The sequence below is a fragment of the Trichomycterus rosablanca genome, chromosome 18 (genome assembly GCF_030014385.1).
Source record: "Trichomycterus rosablanca isolate fTriRos1 chromosome 18, fTriRos1.hap1, whole genome shotgun sequence".
NCBI lineage: Eukaryota > Metazoa > Chordata > Actinopteri > Siluriformes > Trichomycteridae > Trichomycterus > Trichomycterus rosablanca.
Window position 1 is genome coordinate 16,937,581 of NC_086005.1, and position 23,674 is coordinate 16,961,254.

At 38.7% G+C, this 23,674-nt stretch overlaps 1 protein-coding gene across 1 annotated transcript in view; it reads left to right on the forward strand.

The window, feature by feature from the left end:
* The window catches only part of LOC134332750 (myosin-IIIb), a 103,396-nt gene that overhangs the window by 47,373 nt on the left and 32,349 nt on the right, over positions 1-23,674 (forward strand). Inside the window, exons 9-12 of the mRNA XM_063014542.1 lie at positions 8,462-8,570; positions 9,890-10,006; positions 12,420-12,520; positions 22,100-22,186. Of these exons, the coding sequence (XP_062870612.1) occupies positions 8,462-8,570; positions 9,890-10,006; positions 12,420-12,520; positions 22,100-22,186 (414 nt within the window). The remainder of the gene's footprint in view (positions 1-8,461; positions 8,571-9,889; positions 10,007-12,419; positions 12,521-22,099; positions 22,187-23,674) is intronic.

Consider the following 23,674-nt stretch of genomic DNA (forward strand, 5'->3'; position numbering starts at 1 on the left):
ACTGTCCCACCTTTTTTTGGAATGTGTTGCAGGCCTGAAATGCAGAAATCTAAGTTTATTAATGAATGAAATGAAGTTGAGCAGATAAAACATGAAATATCTCAGGTTTATTCTGTCTGCAATCAAATAAAAGTCAAAGTAAAGGTAAGAAACTAATCATTTAATATATTAGCATAACAGACCATTGTGGCATCTGAGCGTCAGTTATTAAAAATCTCATTTTAAAACCATGGGCATTAGTATGTAATTATTACACTACCATTTCCCATCCTTACCCTTCAGCTATAACAGCCTGTACTATATAAGATTGGCTTGCAGTAGATGTTCCAATTTCTCCCAGAGGTGTTCAGTGGGGTTGTTATAGACCTCTCTCAGTGTGGAGGGGCACAATTACGGTGGAATTGGAAATTGTCCTCAAATGCATGCATGTGTAAACATGTAAAATACTGAAACAATGGTTCTTAATTTATTCAGGGATGACTTTAAGCCACAGCTGTAAGTTTGCACAAAAATTGTTTAGCCTTGACTGAGAAATATTAATAAAGACAATATGTGACAATGGGTGATGCACTGGGTAGTGCTGGTGCCACAAAATAAAATAAAAATAAGGAGCTTTTCTCAACAAGCAATTGCAAGGATTCAAGCTAGTTCGGCGGCACGGTGGCTAAGTGGGTAGCACTGTCGCCTCACAGCAAGAAGGTCCTGGGTTCGATCCCCAGGTGGGGCGGTCCGGGTCCTTTTTGTGTGGAGTTTGCATGTTCTCCCCGTGTCTGCGTGGGTTTCCTCCGGGTGCTCCGGTTTCCTCCCACAGTCCAGGTGAATTGGAGATACAAAATTGTCCAAAACTGCGTTCAATATAACCTTGTGAACTGATGAACCTTGTGTAATGAGTAACTACCGTTCCTGTCATGAATGTAACCAAAGTGTAAAACATGACGTTAAAATCCTAATAAACAAACAAACAAAATCAAGCTAGTTCACCTTCTACAGTGCAAAAAACTGTCAAAAGATTTAGAGAATCTAGATAATCAAATATGACCTAAATCCTTTTAAAAACTTTTATGAGGAATTGGAACACAGATCCAGGCCGAAAGATGAATGGATTTTTTGATTATTCATTGCTGGAGTTGAGTATGAATGTAGTGTTTGTTCTGACCCATACCTATGGTCATATACGAGGGATCTTCAAAAAGTTTTCGCACTTTTATATTTTTGTTGGAAATGGTGAGGAGGAGTAGTAACTGGTCATATCTGAGACACTGAGAGAGAGCTTATAGTCCGGATTTAGTGCCATCTGGTTTCCACCTTTTTGGACAGCTCAAAGAAACTTTAAGGGGAAGAAGATTTTCATGTGATGATGATGTGAAAGCAGCGGTGCGTCAGTGGCTACGTGCTCAACCAAAACATTTTTTGCTGATGGCATTAAAAAGTTGGTACGACGGTGGGAAAAATGCATTGGAAGGTGACTGTAGAAAAGTGATATAATTTGTTTTTGAAATTTTAAATAAATAAAGTTTTAAAAAAGTGCGGAAACTTTTTGAAGAATCCTTGTAGTAAGGCTGCTTGCTGCGCAACTCATACAGCAACTTGACTGGTAGAGCTGCTCAACTGGCCTGCCTGCAGTCTAGATCTGACTCTTATTGAACATGTGGTGCATTATAAAGTACATAACACGATGACTGTAACCTGTATGGCTGCGCAGATGAATATTTGCATAATAGAAAAATGGTTATTAATTAAATGAACAGGAATGTAACACAGTGGTAAAATGCATCAAATAAGTGTGTTTCCAAAAACAAAAACCAATTAAACAAACAAAAAGAACCCCCTAACTGAGCTTTATTAGGTGAAACATCAACTTGAAGGTTTGTCTACACATGGCCACACTTATTTGGCAAGCTGACATCCAGTGTTGGTTTCCGGTTTAACTTCTTCTAAAAAAGGAACCAATGCAATGAAGTGTGAACTTCCTTTCAGACATTTGCTGACACCAATGTATGCTCACATATAATACAATAAAATTCCACTGAAGCTGTCAATAAACCATGTGCAGTATTTCAATCTAAGCAATGATTTAAAATCTGATTGTCAAAAAAGAGAAAAGGTGCTCAATGCACTCCTGCCACCCCATAATAGCAGGCTGGCTAGTTAACTGCTCAAGTAAACAAGCACTCATTTTATCGCCGCTCAGGTGGCGCAGTGGTAAAAACACATGCTGGTACGCCAGATCTGGGATCTCGAATACATCGTATCGTGTCTCGGCTCTTCCTGTTGGTTGGGCTGAGCAACCACATGAACAATTATTGGCCTGTTGTTCAGATAGGGGTGGGATATTAAAGCCGGATAGAGACTCTCTCCTAACTAATGCAATTATGACCTCTTCTGGCTGATTGATGGCACCTGCACAGAGACGAGAAAAGAGTGCTGTCAGGGTGTGTCTCTCCGTACACGATGTTGATTCTCATGTTGTACTTGTATGGGTGTAGCAGGTGCAGCAGTGTTGCTGGGATTTTCAAAGACCTCAGTGTCAATGCTGGTAGGGGAATAGAGCTCCAACCAAAACATTAAGGCAGTTGTGTCCTGTGATTGGAAAGTATCAATTGATTAAAGACTAGTGGGAAAATAACATTTTGTACACCTACTATGTGCTGTCAGGGTATGTGTGCTATCAGGGTATGTGTTCCTGATAAAGAGGCCTGTTTAAACAGTAGTTAAATCCTAACAACACTACTGAACCTAATGTACTCATACAAGACCAGAACAACACACACTACCATTAAATTACCATGTTGGTGTCAATGCAGTTTCTGAGAATGGTTCTGTGAGGGTCTCTTTTGATTGGTACAGGTGGATGATAAAATGTACACAGCAAATGTGGACTACAGTCAGTAATTGTATACCCACAATGTTCATCTTTGTGGTAGATGTAGCTAATAAAATAATCAATATATGAGCATAATAGAGCATTGCGCTGCCCAAGTGCTGCTTATTGAAAATCTCATTTCAAAACCATATACTCCCATCCCCTATCCTTACCCTTCAGCTATTACAGCCTGTACTTTTTAAGAATGGCTTGCGATAGATGCTCCAATTCCTCCCAAAGGTGTTCAGTGCATTTGTTAGTGCAGAGTTGGACATTCACGGCGAAACTAGAAAAATTGTCTCCAAACGGTATACAGGCATACATAAAAATGTAAATTGTTAAAACAATGGTTTTTTATTCATTTTTGTTGAAAGTAGACTAAGTCTGGCTATTAAATTTAAAGACACATTTTTAATTGTACGTGACCAGTTGAGACAAATGATGTCTTCCAAATTTCAGGAGTGGGAAAAGAAAGGGGATTATCTGCCCTGAACATGCATAGTGCAATAAACGGGCCAATTGTTCATCCAAACACTCCAGGTCACGCACTGACATTTGGCCTGTGTTATTGCATTTGGCCTACGTAAATGAACACTTGGCAGTCTCTGGAAAACTGGTGCCTCTACTCAATGCCTGCTAATCAAACAGAAGAATTATTGCCTACTTTAGCACCATTAAGCTCCTTGGAGCAGGGGTGCAGCTGTTAGCGCTGGCTACATCTGGCTGCTTGTGATAACATAGGTGAGACAATTAAAGGTCATGAGTTGCTAAATTTAGATTATTTTAGCAAGACTAGTTTTTTTTTTTTTTTTTTTTTTTTACTGTTGTGACTGATTTCTAGCTTCTGGTTGCATTTAAATAGCATACCTTATCTTTTTATTGTCAGTGGTCCCTCACACATCAGAGAATGCTAACTGCAGCTGCATTTAGATAATTATTTTGGTTTGGTCAACCAACAAGGAGAGAAAGAAAATGGCCATATATTAGCATGATTAATACATGACTTTTTTTTGCTATTTTGTAGGGTCCCGAATATACCTTTTGTTTTTGGATTTATTAACAATACAGTTACAGCCTTTTTTGTTAGTTTTGAATTATTTGCCATCGGTCATTTGAGGTTAATGTAATGCATTTATTTATTTTGACTAGCCATTTCATTCTGGATAGGGTACATATTTATTCCAGGGCAGGACACATTTACACCTAACATCAGCCAACCTGCCTTTGGCATGTTTTTGGCATTTGACAGGAAACCAAAGGTCTTGGAGGACACTCAGACCTCTCACAGACGGTGAAAATTGAACCCAGGTTCCTTGAACACTGCTACTATGCAGTACATACTCTTAGTTCAATCTGGTTTTGGTTATTTTGTTAGTTTGAATTAGTTTGTCATTTTGACATAATTGTATTTATATTCATTTTTCTGTTAAGTAGTTTTTCAAAAATATATGGACACCCCTTTTTATGATTAATTTTGTCAATCATACTCATTGCAAACAGGTGTATTCAATTAAGTATATCAAATTAATGACATGCCTTCAACATTGTGGCAAAGTGGAACTCCAGTGTTCTGATCAGAGCCTGCACAGAGCCCTGACCCCACTGAACATGAATTTAATTGGTATGTTGGTATCAACTGTGAGCCAAACCATCTCATCCAACATCAGTGCCTGACCCTGCAAGTGCTCTACTGACTGGACGCAAGTGTCCGAAATCTTGTGAAAAGCCTTCCCAGATGAGTAAAGTGGAGTGCCATTGCCACATGAAGGGATCAACTTCATATTCTTTGTATTCATGTCCATAGTTTTGGAATGGTCCAACAAACTCACTGTCAGGTGTACACATAATTTTATCCATATAGTGTGTATACAACCAAGGCATAAACAGTATACAGTTTCGATACGCCACTATGCACCTTTTATTACCTTCAAATGTACAGGTGGCACGGTGGCTCAGTGGGTAACACTGTCGCCTCACAGTAAAAAGACCTTCTTACTGTGAGGCAACAGTGTTACCCACTGAGCCACCGTTAGACTGGGTTAGATTCTCAGGTAGAGCAGTTCAGGTCCTTTCTGTGTGGAGTTTGCATGTTCTCCCCGTGTCTGCGGGGGTTTCCTCCGGGAGCTCCAGTTTCCTCCCACAGCCCAAAGGCATGCAGTCAGGTTTATTGGAGATACAAAATCGTCCATGACTTTTTTGGCATTTAAAGACTTCAACTGATGAATCTTGTGTAACCAGTAATTACCTGTTCTGTCATGAATTTAACCAAAGTGTGTAAAACATAATGCTAAAATCCTAAGTAATGATAAATTAATAATACCTTCAAAAGTACAACCTCTATTTCCAGAAAAGTTGATATCACAATAAAAACGGAAATCTGTAATTTCATTTACTTGAACCTAGTGCTGGACAATAATTTGATATCGATATATATCGCGATAGAAAATGTTTCAATAACGGTGATATGATTTTTAAACAAATTCGATCGATATGCATACGTCAGTGCGTGATGATGTACGCCACAGGCACGAAGCCAGTGCTCAGCGTTACCGCTCTGATTACACTCCGCTACAACACGGTGGATATTAGCGGCTAAATGAGTTCAACAGCTGAGAGTGAACGAGCATCCACAGTTAAAAAAGGAGTAGAAATAGTTGATAAGAGAGGAAAGACTAGACTCTTTTTTTTTCTGTATTCTTTAAGCACAACATCTGCTGCAGCAAATTCTGCAGCAACTCTTAAGCATTTTTTATATTTTTATCCTGGTTGAGCACTTTTGTTTGAAAATGTTTACATACAAATAATAATCAGTCCATGTTGTGGATTAAAGTTAGTTAAGACCAGAGGTGGAAAGTAACGAATTACATTTACTCGCGTTACTGTAATTGAGTGTACTTTTTTGTTTTTTGTGTACTTATACTTTTTAAAGTAGATTTCACAGCCTGTAATTTTACTTTTACTTAAGTATGTTTTGTATTAAGAATTGTAATTCGCTACATTTTAAATAAGATCCGTTACTGAGTAAAATAATAAACGCTAAAGAAGTCGCGTCTGGGAAACTGCTGCAGTGAATTCTGCGACGGGAGTCGGATCTTTTGCCTTTTAAAGAGCCGTATATATACATAACGACTCCCAGAAGCGCGAATCGATTCCTTTATTTCAGTTTATAGGGCCGTTCAATAGATTCAAATAATTCTACGACACATCACTAGTGGTTATACAGTTTAAAAAGTTTTATGGGACTAAAATGACACATTACACATCCCTAAATGTTTTAAATGTTGTATCAACATGTTTCTTCTATTATATTTGAATTAAAAACAACTATTGTGAGATTTATATCCACTTGTCCTGTTTGCATTTTAAATGAGTTACTTTTTACTTGAGTAGATTTTTAGACTAGTAATTTTACTCGTACTTAAGTAAAAATTAATTAAAGTAATAGTACTTTTACTTGAGTACAATATTTTAGTACTCTTTCCACCTCTGGTTAAGACATATGTTAATATATTATATTATATATTGTCAAAGCTTATGTTTATTTGAGAATGATGTCGTGTTTTTGTCTGTATACAAATGCTGAATACAAGTAAAAGGTGAAAGCTAATTTATTTGTATTATTATTATTATAATTATTTCTAAAGTATTATGTACAGGGGTTGGACAATGAAACTGAAACACCTGGTTTTAGACCACAATAATTTATTAGTATGGTGTAGGGCGTCCTTTTGCGGCCAATACAGCGTCAATTCGTCTTGGAAATGACATATACAAAGTCCTGCACAGTGGTCAGAGGGATTTTAAGCCATTCTTCTTGCAGGATAGTGGCCAGGTCACTACGTGATGCTGGTGGAGGAAAACGTTTCCTGACTCGCTTCTCCAAAACACCCCAAAGTGGCTCAATAATTTTTTGATCTGGTGACTGTGCAGGCCATGGGAGATGTTCAACTTCACTTTCATGTTCATCAAACCAATCTTTCACCAGTCTTGCTGTGTGTATTGGTGCATTGTCATCCTGATACACGGCACCGCCTTCAGGATACAATGTTTGAACCATTGGATGCACATGGTCCTCCAGAATGGTTCGGTAGTCCTTGGCAGTGACGCGCCCATCTAGCACAAGTATTGGGCCAAGGGAATGCCATGATATGGCAGCCCAAACCATCACTGATCCACCCCCATGCTTCACTCTGGGCATGCAACAGTCTGGGTGGTACGCTTTGGGGCTTCTCCACACCGTAACTCTCCCGGATGTGGGGAAAACAGTAAAGGTGGACTCATCAGAGAACAATACATGTTTCACATTGTCCACAGCCCAAGATTTGCGCTCCTTGCACCATTGAAACCGACGTTTGGCATTGGCACGAGTGACCAAAGGTTTGGCTATAGCAGCCCGGCCGTGTATATTGACCCTGTGGAGCTCCCGATGGACAGTTCTGGTGGAAACAGGAGAGTTGAGGTGCACATTTAATTCTGCCGTGATTTGGGCAGCCGTGGTTTTATGTTTTTTGGATACAATCCGGGTTAGCACCCGAACATCCCTTTCAGACAGCTTCCTCTTGCGTCCACAGTTAATCCTGTTGGATGTGGTTTGTCCTTCTTGGTGGTATGCTGACATTACCCTGGATACCGTGGCTCTTGATACATCACAAAGACTTGCTGTCTTGGTCACAGATGCGCCAGCAAGACGTGCACCAACAATTTGTCCTCTTTTGAACTCTGGTATGTCACCCATAATGTTGTGTGCATTGCAATATTTTGAGCAAAACTGTGCTCTTACCCTGCTAATTGAACCTTCACACTCTGCTCTTACTGGTGCAATGTGCAATTAATGAAGATTGGCCACCAGACTGGTCCAATTTAGCCATGAAACCTCCCACACTAAAATGACAGGTGTTTCAGTTTCATTGTCCAACCCCTGTAGTTGTAAAGGGTGAGATTTCATAGACTTTGCAAATAAATTTTTCAGAGGTTTGCAGGTACAGCCTTTCAATGTTGGTGTTCCTGGCAGTTTTTCTGACATTTGTATTATTTATATCGATATCAGAATTATATCGTGTCGACCGAAATTAGGAGTTATATCGTGATATAAATTTTAGCCATATCGTCCAGCCCTACTTGAACCTTGATTTAACAAAGGACAAAGTAAAATTTTCGCTGCTTTTAAGGATAAACCTAATTCTGTCTGTTAAACTTAAATAAATTTAGAAATTGATGTCTGCAACACACTCTTGAATGCTGGGACAAAAACCTAAAGCCTGCCCTCAAGACAGAAGAAATTCCCCTTAAACAGGGAGCCATTCTATCCCATGCTGTCACACACCAGTCAGACTTTGCACAATACAGAGACAGTAACTTGAGCTGAGGATTAAACCTAGGAAAAAAGCTCTGTGATATCAACACTACCTGTCTGCATGATTTTTCTTCATTTTTCTATAATTTCAGATATAATACTCTTTAATGTATTGGGCCATTAAGAGTGTTTTGTTTGTGTGTCCATAAATTGAAAGATATCTATTGCTCTCAGAGTATATGATTTTTAAATTAATATATAAACTTTTAACATTATTGTCAATTAATCATGATTTTCCTTTTTAGGGTCAGTTTGGGGTTGATCAGGAGGAGCTGCTGAGGTGTCTCATATGCACCATGTCAGTAACACGAGGAGAATCCATCCGCCGCTTCCACAACCAGCAGCAAGCTGAAGGTAGTGTTTATTAAGTGCAGTGAGAAACATCACACATCTACAGAGAAAGAAAGAATTAAATTCTGACCTGAATTATTGCTCACATCATACAACAAGCAAGACCATAAAGCAGCAATATTTTTAATTGTTTTGTTTGTTTGAGTTAAACTTTACAAACTTGCACTCCTTCACCTTCTGAATGATGCCAGTAGCCACCAAGACAAAGTCAAAATTACTTTACTTGGCTACATAGTGTGGAGAAGTAATAACTGTTGTACCCTACATAGTGCACATTAGTACAAAATAGGAGTGTATTTGGGAGTCAGCTTACATTAGCAAGGGCAAGACAGTTCATCAGCATCAGTTTTAGATTTAGCCATGGTAGTATGTACTAAACAAAAGACCAGCTAACCGATAATAAAATTTGTTGCCAAATATTTTGATAATGGATTTTGTCGCTTAGTTTTGCTGTCTTAGCTTCTACTGCTCAGACAAGATTTACCTACTATAATATAGATGGCTACAAAAAGGTCATGAGAAAATATCTTTGTAGGTAATTAACTTTATTTCAATTTTAGATTCGTTTAAAATAATGCCAAATTAAGTCATACTTTGAATGCAGTGGTCAGTGCCGTTATGCTGGCAAGGTTATACTACGAGTGTTCTTCAGAAAGTTTCCACACTATATTTATTAAGAATTTCAAAAACAAAATATATCTTTTTTATACATAGTCACCTCCTGATGCATTTATCCCGGCATCATACCAACATTTCCAGCGTTGTACCACTGATGCACCGCTACTTTCACATCATCATCACATGAAAATCTTCTTCCCCTTAAAGCTTCTTTGAGGGGTCCAAAAAGGTGGAAATCAGATGGTGCTAAATCCGGACTATAAGCTCTCTCTGTCTCTCAGACACAACCAATTACTACCCTTTTACCTTCTACCCTTACCATTTCCAACAAAAATATGAGTGCGAAAACTCTCCCTTGTACATGCCAAAAAGTGTCCAAGTAAGCCATTCAAAGTTCACAGATTTGACACACTTTTGATTACAGTAGTGTGCAGATTATTCAGACTTTTATCATGTCAGTTTAAGTCTGGCCCTGCGAGACTAGACTATAAATAACTGTCTTTGAAATCCTTGACCCTGGTTCTCCAGACAAAGCTAGCACAGATGGGCTAGCCCAGTGTGAATACTAAAACCTGAATAATGCAAATCAGTTTTGACAGGCAAATGCTTCACTGAAAGGCAAGTGGTTACAAGAGAGTGACCTATGCCTTTGCTTTTACATGCTTTTCCTAATGACGTACAACTGCTGTTTTTTCTTTTCCCAGACGCCAGGGATTCAATCGCCAAAGTGGTCTATGGCAGGGTTTTCGGCTGGATCGTTAGCAAAATCAACGAGCTGCTGACACACAAACTGGATTCAGAGGTTGAACTAAGTGAAATAGGTAAAAATTAAATGGACTGTTATATACTGATAGGCTTACCAACCATAAGGAAGTCATAAATTAATGAGTAGGTAAAGCAATTATTAGACATATGTTCTGCATGATGCCCTATATGATGCTTTGTGGAATGTATAATAATCCTAAGCAATCCCAGACGCTCATGTGTTGGTGCAATGTGTAGGAAAAAAATAACAGGTTGACTAAGGGCTTGGTTATACCAGAAAATGTCACTGTGGTCAACATGAGACTTTTGCTGGAAATGGTCCAGCATTGTTGTTTGTTGAGCAGGGAAGTTGTAGCCTAGCGGTTAAGGTATTGGACTAGTAATCGAAAGGTCGCTGTTTCAAGTCCCACCACTGCCTAGTTGCCACAGTTGGGCCCTTGAGCAAGGCTCTTAACACTGAATTCAGAGTCATAGTACTGTAAGTTGCTTTGGATAAAAAAGCGTCTCCTAAATGCTGAAAATGTAAATGAGCAATTTAGCCATGACCGCATTTTACCTATACCTTATTTACCAATTATTTAAATTTATTTTGGTTTTATAAATATAAACTTAATGTCCTAAAATTAACCTGAGTTACAAAATTGGGTTTGCTGGAACACAAAGCTTTATTATTTAGTTTGTTGGTAATCTGCCTTGCCTTGGTGAGTTGCAGTTAGCAAGCTAAGCTACCTGCCCCAGGAACAAAAACAAAGCCATAAAATGTATTTCCACTCCATCAAAACTCGCGACTATTTGCTAACCCTGTCCATTATATTTTTAATGAATCATATGTTGTCATGTTGAGGAATATTCTATTAATCTTAGGCTATGCCCTGCAGTAGTAAACACTAAACATTTTATATTAACTGTGTATTAAAATGACGCACCGGCCAATCAAAAGTCAGCATAGCTGAGAAGTTTTCCTATTGGTTGTAGACACAAGTTAGAAGATCATAGTCCCACTAGTTTAAACTTTGCTTGAAATTCACCTGATTTCTCTGGCAAATTTTGTTCACTTGTAATTGGCAGTGTAAATCATATTTAAATAAATTTAATTCTGCACACAGAATTTTACATCCAAACATCTAGCGTGGCCTGGCCAACAGTCCATCCACAACTATACACAGACAGATATTGTAGGGTCATGAGCCAAAAAATGGGTCGCAGAGAAAAAATAAATGAACTCAATCCAAACACCCCTTGTAGAGGCTGTATGTTATATCTTGTAAACCACATGGGGAGCAGATTGTACAGAGCATAGAAGAGAGAGTAGGATGCGTTGTTTGTGTTGCCTGGTCACGTAAAAAATCATGGACAAAATGTGGGTCGCTTGAAAAAAGTTGTAGGGTTGCAGTGCATAAACTCCTTGTTAAAAAGTGCACATTTGAGAGTTTGTTGATGGTAAAATCATTGGCATTGGTGTGTAGAGAGTGTATGATTGTCTGCAATGCTTTGCTGCTATGTGAACAGGCAAGTATACAGATGTTTCTAATAAAGTGGCTACATTTTGCTAGTCTAATGTAAATCGCTAAAGTGATTTCCCCTGTAATTTTCTGCACCTTAAATACAAGCACTGTATCATCTGGTGTGCTTTTGTTAAACATTTGACATGCAATTTCAGGCTAAAAAGAGCTGTCTGATTTACCAAAATGGGTGTGTTGTTTTTATTTTTCCTATTTTTGTATATTACAATTTTTAAGATCAATCCTCATAACATTTTAGTCCTAAAAGCAGCTCTCAAACCCAAAACAATTGAGGTGTAGTCTAGAGGACCCTTAAGACCAAATCATTTTTAAAGGGTGGCTGGAAGCAATCAGCCTTGCAGCTGATTTAGGTTCATTTTGAAGTGAACACTTTAACCCCTCAGAAGGGTACATCTGTAGGGGGAATGAAAATAATAGCCAGTCTGACCGGGGATTAGGTTCATTTAATGGACACAGTTACTCTATGCTTGGTTGAGGCAAAGGCAGAGGAGGAATGCAGAAAGAGTAGCATGGTCTTTTGTACATGCTAAGGCTTACCATAAGAATCTGCTGCTGGTCAGTGTGAAAGAAGTGGCCAACAGCTTTACATGTGCATCTGCTAGCCTGCGACCCCAGTGAGCCAGTGTGGGTGTTGTGCAACCTGCAGAGGTCCTGGAGTGCACAGAGAAATCTAGTATATTCAAACTGTATGTTTAGTGCCTCTACTTCAATTCTATGTAAACTTGTTTGTTGCTGCCTTATTTTTTATTTAGAGTAAAAACACGAAAGAGTCTTGAGAGTTTGACATGTAAAGTGTACGTTTATGTTTTCTGTAGAAATGACAGTTGCACATAACGGTCTGCATTGTGTTTTCATTTTCCTATCATGGACTGTCAAGTTTTTGGAAATCATGTTTGTAATCAGCAGCATGTGAACTTTAATTTTAGCTTTTGTTTTTTTATTGCAGGTATTCTTGACATCTTTGGGTTTGAGAACTTTGCTGTGAACCGATTTGAGCAGCTCTGCATCAATCTTGCAAACGAGCAATTACAGTATTTCTTTAACCATGTAAGTACCTACTAACACTAAAACTATGATTTAATCTTAGCAACCCTGTGGGGACCCAGGGTAGAATAGGTCCTCAGCCCCCTCTGGCTGTTCGTAAGAGGCGAGCGAATGAGGCGCCTTGTTTGCCGTGAGGTGTTTGAGGGGAGTGGTGGCTGCGGCTACCATTTTCCCAACACAGCACTTTGGCCCCGACTTCACATAGACGGGAGGTTGGAGTGGCCCGCTCCAATCAATCGACTGGTCAGGACATGCCCTAGGTTGTATCTCTTCTGAGATTCCTAGAAGGCGCTGGCTCAGGGTAAATCGAGTGACAATAACATCTGTTGCTCGAGTATACCATTCCTATAGCCCTGGTGCACATCCTCTGGAGATCCGCGGCTCTGTGCACCCCCTTGTTGGGCGGGTGGGGAGTAGGAATGTTGAAGTACATAACTTTAAACCATGGATATCAAAAACCCCAAACGAAAAATGATCGATACCGACCTGGAACGAGACCTGATGGCTAACTTCTCCTTACCAAATGAAAACTGGCATAAATGTATTCTACTAGAGTCCCAACCAGAAGAGATACAGCTTACTAAACTCTCACCTTTTGCCATTCAGAAAGGCGTTGTGGGGATTGCTGGGTCTGTAAAAGATGCAAAGAAGCTGAGATCTGGACAAATCTTAGTAGAGTGCGTAAAAAAGATGCAAGCTGATAACCTGTTAAGCACGAAAGAGCTAGCAGGCATCCACATAAAAGCCTTCCTGCATCCAACCTTAAACACCATCAAAGGAGTGATCCGTACTAGGGATCTCATGGATATGGATGAAACGGAAATAGCACTGGAACTAGCATCTCAAGATGTTACAAACGTTAAACGAATACAAATAAGAAAAGAAGGTCAATTGATAAAAACAAATACATATATTCTAACCTTCAATAAAACCCAACCACCAGCGAAGATTTTGATTGGATACCAAAAAGTGAATGTTGACTTATATATCCCTAATCCAATAAGATGCTTCAAATGCCAGAAATTTGGTCATGGATCAGCCACATGCAAAAACAAAGCAATTTGCTCAAACTGCGGAGAAGAGGAGCATGATTTACCGTGCCAGAAATCACCGAAATGTAAAAACTGTGAAGGATCACATAATGCCGCATCAAAGATATGCCCAACTTGGATAAAGGAGAAAGAAATCCAGAATGTGAAAAACACCAGGAAAATAAGCTACCCAGAGGCACGAAGAATAGTTGATGAACTACCTAAATTTAAACTAGAGAAATCATTTGCCTCAGTAGTAAAGTCAACGAAAACTATAGCTTGCCAAACCGACATAACTTGGCTAGAGAAAGACAAACCACAGCAGATTACTTATCAGAAAAACCCAAGTCCAAACAAATCAAAGAGCATCAGTACACAGAGTACACAGATGATAACCCAAACTCCGTCAAATAAAGCACAAATTTTAAAAACAGAACAAGAACAAACTAACAGCAAGATGAAAAAGAAAACCAGTATACTCATAACACGAACAGACCAAGAAACCAACCCAAACAAACCAGAGCATGTAAAGGATATAGAAATGAAAGATGCAACCCATCCTCGCAATAGGAGCTTATCACCTAAAAACAGAAGCAAGTCTCGCACCCCTTCATCAGTAACCTAATGGAAGAGAACCCTTTTATTCAATGGAATTGTCGGGGCATGAAAGCTAATCTGGCCGAACTGCAGCACCTGGCGGCAACACTGAATCCAATAGCTTTCTGCCTCCAAGAAACTCAACTCGCACCACACCAAAGTATTACACTAAAAGACTTCACAATGTACAGTAACTGCAGTCCATATGTGCACAGACCTTCTGGAGGAACAGCCATTCTAATAAAACAGGGAATACTACACAGCCAAATCACAATAAATACAAGCCTACAAGCAACATAATACAATACAATACACATAACAATTCCAGCAATGAAGTCCATTACCCTCTGCTCTATATACATCCCGCCTAATACCAAGCTAACATTAAAAGATTTGGACAACCTGGTAGACCAACTTCCCACCCCATACATACTTATGGGGGACTTCAATAGCCATAATCCACTATGGGGCAGTCAACATACAAACATCACAGGAAAGGTAATGGAAGATTTCATCATCAAAAACGACCTCAGTCTACTTAATAACCAAGCAAATACTTATCTACACCCTGGACATGGAACATACTCTGCAATAGACTTGACTATATGCAAACCTAAACTGCTGCTTGATTTATCATGGAAGGTCTGGGACGATCTCTGTGGAAGTGACCATTTTCCAGTTATTATAACACCAGAAAAAATACAACCACAACAGAGAACCCAACTATGGCAACTAAAAAGGGCTGACTGGTATGCCTTCCAGACCTGCTGCTGGGAAAAGCTGTGTAAGGAACCAAACTACACCCAAGAACTGGCTGATTGGTTTACAAGCACCCTAAAATCAATTGCAGATAAAACAATCCCAAAAACCTCCAAAAAACCAAATAAAAGACACAACCCTTGGTTTAATGAAGATTGCAAGAAAGCAATTAACAGGCGCAAAAAAGCAGAAAGGCTCTTTAACAGCCACCCAACGACAGACAATCTAAATAATCTCAAAGCAAACAGAGCAAAAGCCAGAAGAATCATTAATTCAGCTAAAAAGCAAAGCTGGAGAGAATATGTCTCAAAACTGACCGTAAATACAACAGCAACAAAAGTGTGGAATCTAATACGCAAAAGGAAAGGTAAAGAAAATAATAACCAGATACAACACATTAGACAACAAGATAAAACATACATCAGTGAAACGGACATAGCAAACCTACTGGCAGAGGTTTTTGAAAGAAACTCTTCCATACAGAATCACATACCAGAATTTCAAACTTTCCGACTACAACAGGAATCAAAAAAATTAAATTTCCAGTCTGACAACTCTGAACCATACAATCAAGACTTCTCAATGGAAGAACTTCAAAGCTCCTTAAGGAAATCAAATGATACAGCAGTCGGACCAGACCAAATCCACTACCAATTCCTAAAGCACCTTCCACACGGCTCCCTAACTCTTCTCCTTAAAATATCTAACCAAATCTGGCAACAGGGAAGATACCAACAGCATGGAAAAAAGCAACTATAATTCCAATTCCTAAGCCAGGAAAATACCATGGCAATCCTAACAACTACAGACCAATAGCTTTGACTAGTTGCCTCTGTAAAACATTGGAGAGAATGGTAAATCAGAATCAGATCAGAATCAGCTTTATTCGCCAAGTATGTTTACACACACAAGGAATTTGTTTCCGGCTGTTGTTAGCTCTCTACAATTTACAAACAACACAATATACAGACAAGACTATGTAGACTCTCTACAATTTACAAACAATACAATATACAGACAAGACTATGTAGACAATGTACAAATTTACATGTTCAGCAGAATTTGCATATGTACAGAAAATATAAAAATAGTGTAAAATAAATAGTTGAGTAAGGTAAGATGCAGTTACGGTATTATACAGCATGTATAAAGTGCAGTGTGGCATGTAAACAACAGTAAACAGCAGTTCAGTTTTTGTTATTGATGAGTTTGATGGCATTTGGAAAGAAACTGTTACAGTGTCTGTCTGATTTTGTGTTCAGGGCTCTGTAGCGCCTGCCAGAGGGTAGGAGGTTAAAGAGTTCGTGTCCAGGGTGTGAGAAGTCTGTGATAATTTTTTCTGCCCGGTTTCTGGTCCTTGTTGTGTATAAGTCCTGGAGGGTGGGCAAAGGAGCACCGATGATTTTTGCCGCTCTATCCACCACTCTTTGCAATCTGCATCTGTCCTGTTTTGTGGCTGAACTGAACCACACTGTGATGGATGTGCACAGGACAGATTCAATGACTGCAGTGTAGAACTGTTTCATCAGCTCCTGTGGCAAACCGTGTTTCCTCAGTTGACGCAGAAAGTACATCCTTTGCTGGGCCTTTTTGAGGATGGAGTTGGTGTTGGCCTCCCACTTTAGGTCATTGGAAATAGTAGTTCCCAAGAACCTGAAGGTCTCCACGGTAGACACAGTGCTGTTGAATATGGTGATGGGGAGCAGTGTCGAAGGTTTCTTTTTAAAATCCACTGTCATCTCTACAGTCTTTAGTGTGTTCAGCTCTAGGTTGTTCTCACTGCACCAGAGCACAAGCCGATCAATCTCCTGCCGATATGCAGACTCATCTCCATCCTGGATTAGTCCAATGACCGTAGTGCCATCTGCAAACTTTAGAAGTTTCACTGTTGGGTCTGTAGAGGTACAGTCATTAGAGTAGAGAGAAAATAGCAGTGTAGAGAGGACACAGCCCTGTGGTGCACCAGTGCTGACTGTTCTTATGGTAGATGTAATATCTCCCAGCCTCACCTGTTGTGTCCGGTCTGTCAGAAAGCTGGTGATTCACTGACAGATGGCGGGGGACACACTGAGCTGAGACAGTTTGAGGTGGAGGAGTTCTGGTATGATGGTGTATTAAACGCTGAGGTAAAATCCACAAAAAGGATTCTTACATAAGTCTGTGGGCTGTCCAGATGTTCTAAGATGTAGTGCAATCCCATGTTGACTGCATCATCCACCGACCTGTTTGCCCGGGGTAGGCAAACTGCAGAGGGTCCAGCAGGGGGGCAGTGATGTTCTTCAGATGTGTCATAACCAGTCGTTCGAAGGATTTCATGACCACAGATGTTAAAGCAACGGGTCTGTAGTCATTAAGTCCTGTGATGGAGGGTTTCTTGGGAATTGGGATGATGGTGGAGCGTTTGAAGCAGGATGGGACTTCACACAGCTCCAGTGACTCGTTGAAGATCTTTGTAAAAATAGGAGCCAGTTGGTCCGCACAGGCTTTGAGACATGACGGTGAGACTCCATCTGGGCCTGGTGCCTTCCTGGTTTTTTGTCTTTGGAAGAGTCGTCTCACGTCCATCTCACCTATTTGTAATGCAGATTGTGTATCCATGGGGGAATGTGTGGTGATAGCTGATGGTGTGATATAATCTGTTGATGTGCAGGGGTGAAGGGTGGGTGTGAATGTGTCCTTCTCAAACCTACAATAGAAAACATTAAGGTCATCAGCCAGGTCTTTGTTTGCCTCAATGGGGTTGGGTGATCTCCTGTAGTTGGTTATCTCTTGCAGGCCTCTCCATACTGATGTAGAGTCGTTGGCTGAAAACCTGTTTTTCAGCTTTTCAGTGTAGCTGTTTTTGGCAACTCTGATCTCTTTGTTCAGCATGTTCCTGGCCTGTGTGTACAGGGATCTGTCCCCACTTCTGTAGGCATCCTCCTTTGCTTGACGAAGTTTTCTTAATTTTGCTGTAAACCATGGTTTGTCGTTGTTGTATTTGCAGAAGGTTTTGGTGGGCACACAAACGTCCTCGCAAAAGCTAATGTACGATGTCACAGTGTCAGTGAGTTCATCCAAACTACCGCCTTGTCTGGCTACTGGAAAAAGGAAAACACTTAAGTAGAGTGCAGAGTGGATTCCGAGAAGGAAGGAGTACAAGTGATAGCCTGGTCAGTCTTTTATCAGAAACGCCTTTGTAAAAAAAGAACATGTCATAACCGTATTCTTTGATTTAGAAAAGGCATATGATACAACCTGGAGGTATGGAATTTTAAAAGACCTTCATTTAATGGGCTTTAGAGGAAGGTTACCAACCTTAGAGACCAGACTTTACAATGTAAAAATCAATAATACAATGTCTAAAACACATACCCAAGAAATGGGAGTCCCACAAGGAAGCATTTTATCAGTTACTCTTTTCCATATACAGATAAACAGTGTCACACAAATAATCCCAGCAAATACCTTTTGCAGTCTCCATGTAGACGACATCTGTGTTGGATACAAAGGGAAGAACATAAACATCATGGAATGTCAGTTACAGCTGAGCATAAATAAGATCTACAAATGGTCGGTTCTTAATGGATTCAAATTCTCTAAGACCAAAACAGTATGCATGCACTTCAGCCTTCTCCGAACCCTACATCCAGAACCAAAGATATTCTTAAATGGAGATCCCATCACTGTTACCAAGGAAACAAAGTTTCTGGGACTTACATTAGATAGTAAACTGACCTTTATTCCACATCTTAAACTTTTGAAAAACAGATGCCTCAAAAGATTGGATGTTATAAAAGTCCTAGCAGGAACCAAATGTGGAGCAGACCAGCAACTACTATTAAGAATATACAGAACCCCAATAAGATCAAGGCTCTCCTGGGCAACGAGAGAGCAGATCAAGCAGCAAAAAAGGCCACATGCATACCGGATCCAGTGTACCAAATCCCACCAATGGACATCAAATCTACAATAAACTGATATATCAAGGACAAATGGCAAAACGACTGGAACACACACCAGATTAATAAATTGTATGAAGCTAATCCCACTATTAGGGAAAAAATGAAGACCTAGCTCGAAAACCATTGGGACCAGACAGTATACACAAGATGCCATATTGGACATACTAGATTAACACACATGTACCTGATAAAAGGCGAAACTGTCCCATATTGCGCAACATGCCAAACACAGATTACAATAAAACATTTAATGCTGGAATGTATCATCTATAACCATGAAAGACAACAGATCTTATCAGCAAAAACCATAAAAGAACTCTTTACCAAGACAAAAGCAACAACACTCCTAAAATTCCTGTCATTAACAAAACTGAAGCAACACATATAAATGAACATACATAGACAACAGACATAACTTCTCTAAGTCAAACGAAATAAGTAAATAAAAGACAGATCACAACCTTTCCTGTCATGAACATGGCCCAAAGGGCAAACATGGCATTAAAAACTAAACACTAACTAACTAACTAAATATTTAATCTTAGCATTCCATATAAAGATCGTGAAGACCACATACCAGAGCTTCCTCATTAAAAAACATTTTGACTTTTATCTAATTAGGTGAGACTTTGATATTGAAATCCCACCTGTATCTTTACAAGACATTCTCTTCATGGAACATCTTGCTGAAAATTTTAAAATAGTGCAAATTTTTAAATGCAAAAATTATTTATTTGCCAAACTTCGTTGAAAGTAAAGAAAAAAAGTATAAAATAATAAATCTGCTGTATCTTTTGCACAATACACATTTTACTCCCTGCTCTAAGAAATTCTGAAATCAATGTATTTTTTTAAGATTTAACTTTTCACTCAAATTTTTATGCTGATTATATATGATTTTAATGAAATCAGTGTACTTAATTAAAAGAAAAATGCAAATTAGAAGCAGTTTAATTAATGTTCTCAGACTTTTGGCCTCCATTCCATAGTAAATGTATCAACAGTAAACTTGCAGAGAAATTATGTTCAATTGAACAAAACAATAAAATTTGAACAAAAGCAATCCCCAAAGTCCCTAAATTTTAGCAACTACTTGCTGGTCAAGGCGTCTGCATATGGACGATGCAGACGGCAAAGTGGGTCTTTCCGTATGTAGTATGGCTCTCTGCGTGACTTCATCTCTGCTAGGTGAAAAGAAGCATTTGGAAAAGGCTTGCAAAAGTGTAGCTCTCCTTGGCAGGGGTGGTACAGCGACTGAAGAAGCTACAACTGTGGAACTGGATATGACTGGATTCAGAGGAAAAATGGAAAAACTATTAAAAAAAAGAAATAAATACCAGAAACAATTTGCTGTGGTTACTTAAGGACTGTTCTGAGCTACGTTCAATTGTGCTTTATTTATCACCAAATATTTGCAAGCTAATTTAAAAGTACACCACATGATACTTGGCTACAGACTATTTTATCACATTATAATTTTTAAAAAGTATTATTGAAGTTTTATTGAACTATGTACAGTGGTGTTCAAAAAAATAGCAGTCCAACACCATTAACTTGATAAATCAAAGTTTTTAGTAGAAATGCTATTTCTACATAGCAAAAAATTTACTTGAAAGTGTAGTAGAGTATTGAAAACAAAACAAACCCAACAAATAGGACATGCATGCCATTCATTCTGAGTAATCGAAGCATTGATTGAAAGGGGGTTGTTCAAAATAATAGCAGTGAGGAGTTCAATTGGTGAAGTCATTCATTCTGCAGAAGAATGGGTGTCAATTTTGGCCCTTATTTAAGGTAGGAGGGTGGCAAATGTTGCACAGGTTGGTCATAGCGCATTTCCTTCTGAAATACTGGGTAAAATGGGTTGTTCCAGACATTGTTCTGATGAACAGCGTACTTTGATTAAAAACATACAGAGAAGTGCAGCAAATGATAGGCTGCTCAGCTAAAATGATCTCAAATGCTTTAAAGTGACAACCAAAACCTGAAAGATGCAGAAGGAAGCGTGGAACTACTGTTTGAATGGATCAAAGAATAGCCAGAATGGCAAAGGTTCAGCCAGTGATCACCTCCAGAAAGATCAAGGAACATCTGAAGTTCCCAGTGAGTACAGAAGATGATTAAGTGAAGCCAATTTACCAGCAAGAACTCCTTGCAAAGTCCCGTTGTTAAGAAAAAGACATGTCCTGAATGGGTTCAAATTTCCCAAAGAACACATTGACTGGTCCAAAGAGAAATGGCTCAACATTTTGTGGACTGGTGAAAGCAAAATTGTTCTTTTTGGGTCAAGTGGCCATAGACAGTATGTCAGATGACCCTCGAGCACTGAATTCGAGCCAAAGTACACTGTGAAGACAGTGAAGCATGGTGGTACAAAACTATGATATGAGGATGTTTTTCATACCATGGTGTTACGTCTATTTATCACATACGAGGGATCATGGATCAGTTTAAATATATCAGAATACTTGAGGAGATCATGTTGCCCTATGTCGAAGAAGAAATGCCCTTAAAATGGGTGTTTTAACATGACAATGACCCAAAACATCTTGGTTACAGACAAACAAGATTGAGGTAATAGAGTGGCCAGCCCAATCCCCTGACTTCAATCCCAGAGAGAACTTGTGGGCTGACGTCTGAAACACGTTTTTTTGAGGCAAAACCCAAAATTGCAGAAGAACTGTGGAATGTAGTGTAATCATCCTGGACTGGAATACCTGTTCAGAGGTGCCAGAAGTTGGTCGACTCCATGCAACACAGATCTTGGAAACAATTGTTATGCCACTAAATATTAGTTCAGTAATTTAAAGTAAAGTGAAACCTCAAACATTTTCAGTTTATAGATAAATTTTTTGAGTTTTTAAAGAAAAATGCTGGCACTGCTATTTTTTTGAACAGCCTAATATTCATTTTTCTTAACTTTCTGTAAAGGATTAACACAAATTGGCTAAATGTTGTTAATGTTTTGATTTAGAATTAAAAGTGTAGTATTTTCAGTGCATTTGCATTTACGGAAATAAAAGTTATTATAATGATTTTGTGCTTTATTCACTTTTTTAAAATCACTGCTATTTTTTTGAACACTACTGTACATAGCCATTTTAATGCACATCATTTAGTTCAAAATTCATTTTTCTCAGAATTAATACCGGTGGTAAATGGGAGTTAATGCTAGGCTTAAGGCAGGGTATAAAATTGTATAGGGCTTGTAAAGAAATTAATTATAATTTTCTTCTCCCCACTTTCCACAGCACATTTTTCTAATGGAGCAGAATGAGTACAAAGAGGAGGGAATCCAATGGGAGACCATCACTTTCAAGGATAACAAACCAATTCTTGTACGTTTTCCTTAAATTACTCTTATTTTTCTTCTTGTGGGTATGAGCAGTGGCTCTCAGGACAGAGTTTGGCAGGCAGGAAGTTTGGTTAACAGGAAATGCCGAGTGTGCAGGTCGTGTCTGCATTGGCCTCATAAGTATTTTAAACACCACCCCCATCCCCAAACCTTTTTTTTTTTTTTTTGTAGTGTGACCACTTGGAATTAAAATTGAATATTTGGATTTTGTTTTTAGGTTTTTAAATATTTTTATTGTGACAGTTTAATTAAAAAAATCATAAAACTCAGTTTTGTGGAGTGTCTGGAAAGTCTAAAACCAAAGTCTGATTAATTACTTTTGAGAGCTTTTTGGTGTTCATGATTTTTGGTGTTTGGTTAGTTATGTTTGTGACTATTCTCAAACCAATGCTGGGGTCTTTCAAACCATGTATATTAATACTAAAATGACATGACACTTACCCTCAGCGGTTATGCATAGGTGGACCATATTCCACTAATTATGTGAAGCTCTCTTTACAAAATAGCCCACAGTAGTAAAGTTGGTAAAAAGCAATAAAGATTAATGCTATATTCTATTATTTCATTTAAATTCTGTGGGTTTTTTTTTTTTTTACTTTGAATGTGTTTTGTAAAAGTTGAAGGGTGTGGATATTTATGCAAGGCACTGTATAAATCCTCTCAGCTTTCATCAGATAAGAGAAGGTCAGCTAACAAAACGGCAACATAAAAGAGTTTAAGTCTAGGTTTGTGGCTTAGTTCTTACATTTATATGCAGAACTGTAGGTGGTCTGGACTGGCTTGCAAATATGAACTCTGGTTTGTAATTATGGTTTTGAAAGGAGCTGCCACTCTCTGCAAAAACAAATTTAGTTTGGGTGAAAAAGTGATTTTTCCCCTTATTAGGCACTAGACCCTGCAATATTTATATTCATTATATAGAACGTAATAAATTCGATTAATAATACATTCAAACTGTACTTCTTTATTAGAATTGAAAAGCATGTATATTATCTAAAGTTAAGTGCAAGTGATTGCATCCTCTTTGATTTGAATGAAAAAGGAAACAGGACAGCATGTAAAATCTTAACAAAATCTGCTGTTAACAATTTGGTTGGGCCTTTTTTCCTTAATGTCAATTATGTTCAGTGTTTTTAAAGATCAAGTCATCAGGTCATCAAGTCATTAAAGATCAAGTGAACATCTCCCAGCAAAGTCAACCACGTGTTGACTCACAGTAGTTTGTTAAAGCATTCTGAAACTCATGTGGTAATATCTATTATAGGAGCTTGCCAGCTTTTAATGCAGTGCTGTTTGAGGTTACATCATTTAAACAAGGTTTGATTCCTTCAGCAGGGTTTTTTTTCATTTGTTACCTCACTGTTTTTGAAGCTGAAAACTTCTACATTAAGCTGCTCCACCATCTCAACAAGAAACACATACCAGATGCAAAGCAAACGATGGATATTTGTATTGTGCCTAATTCCCATTG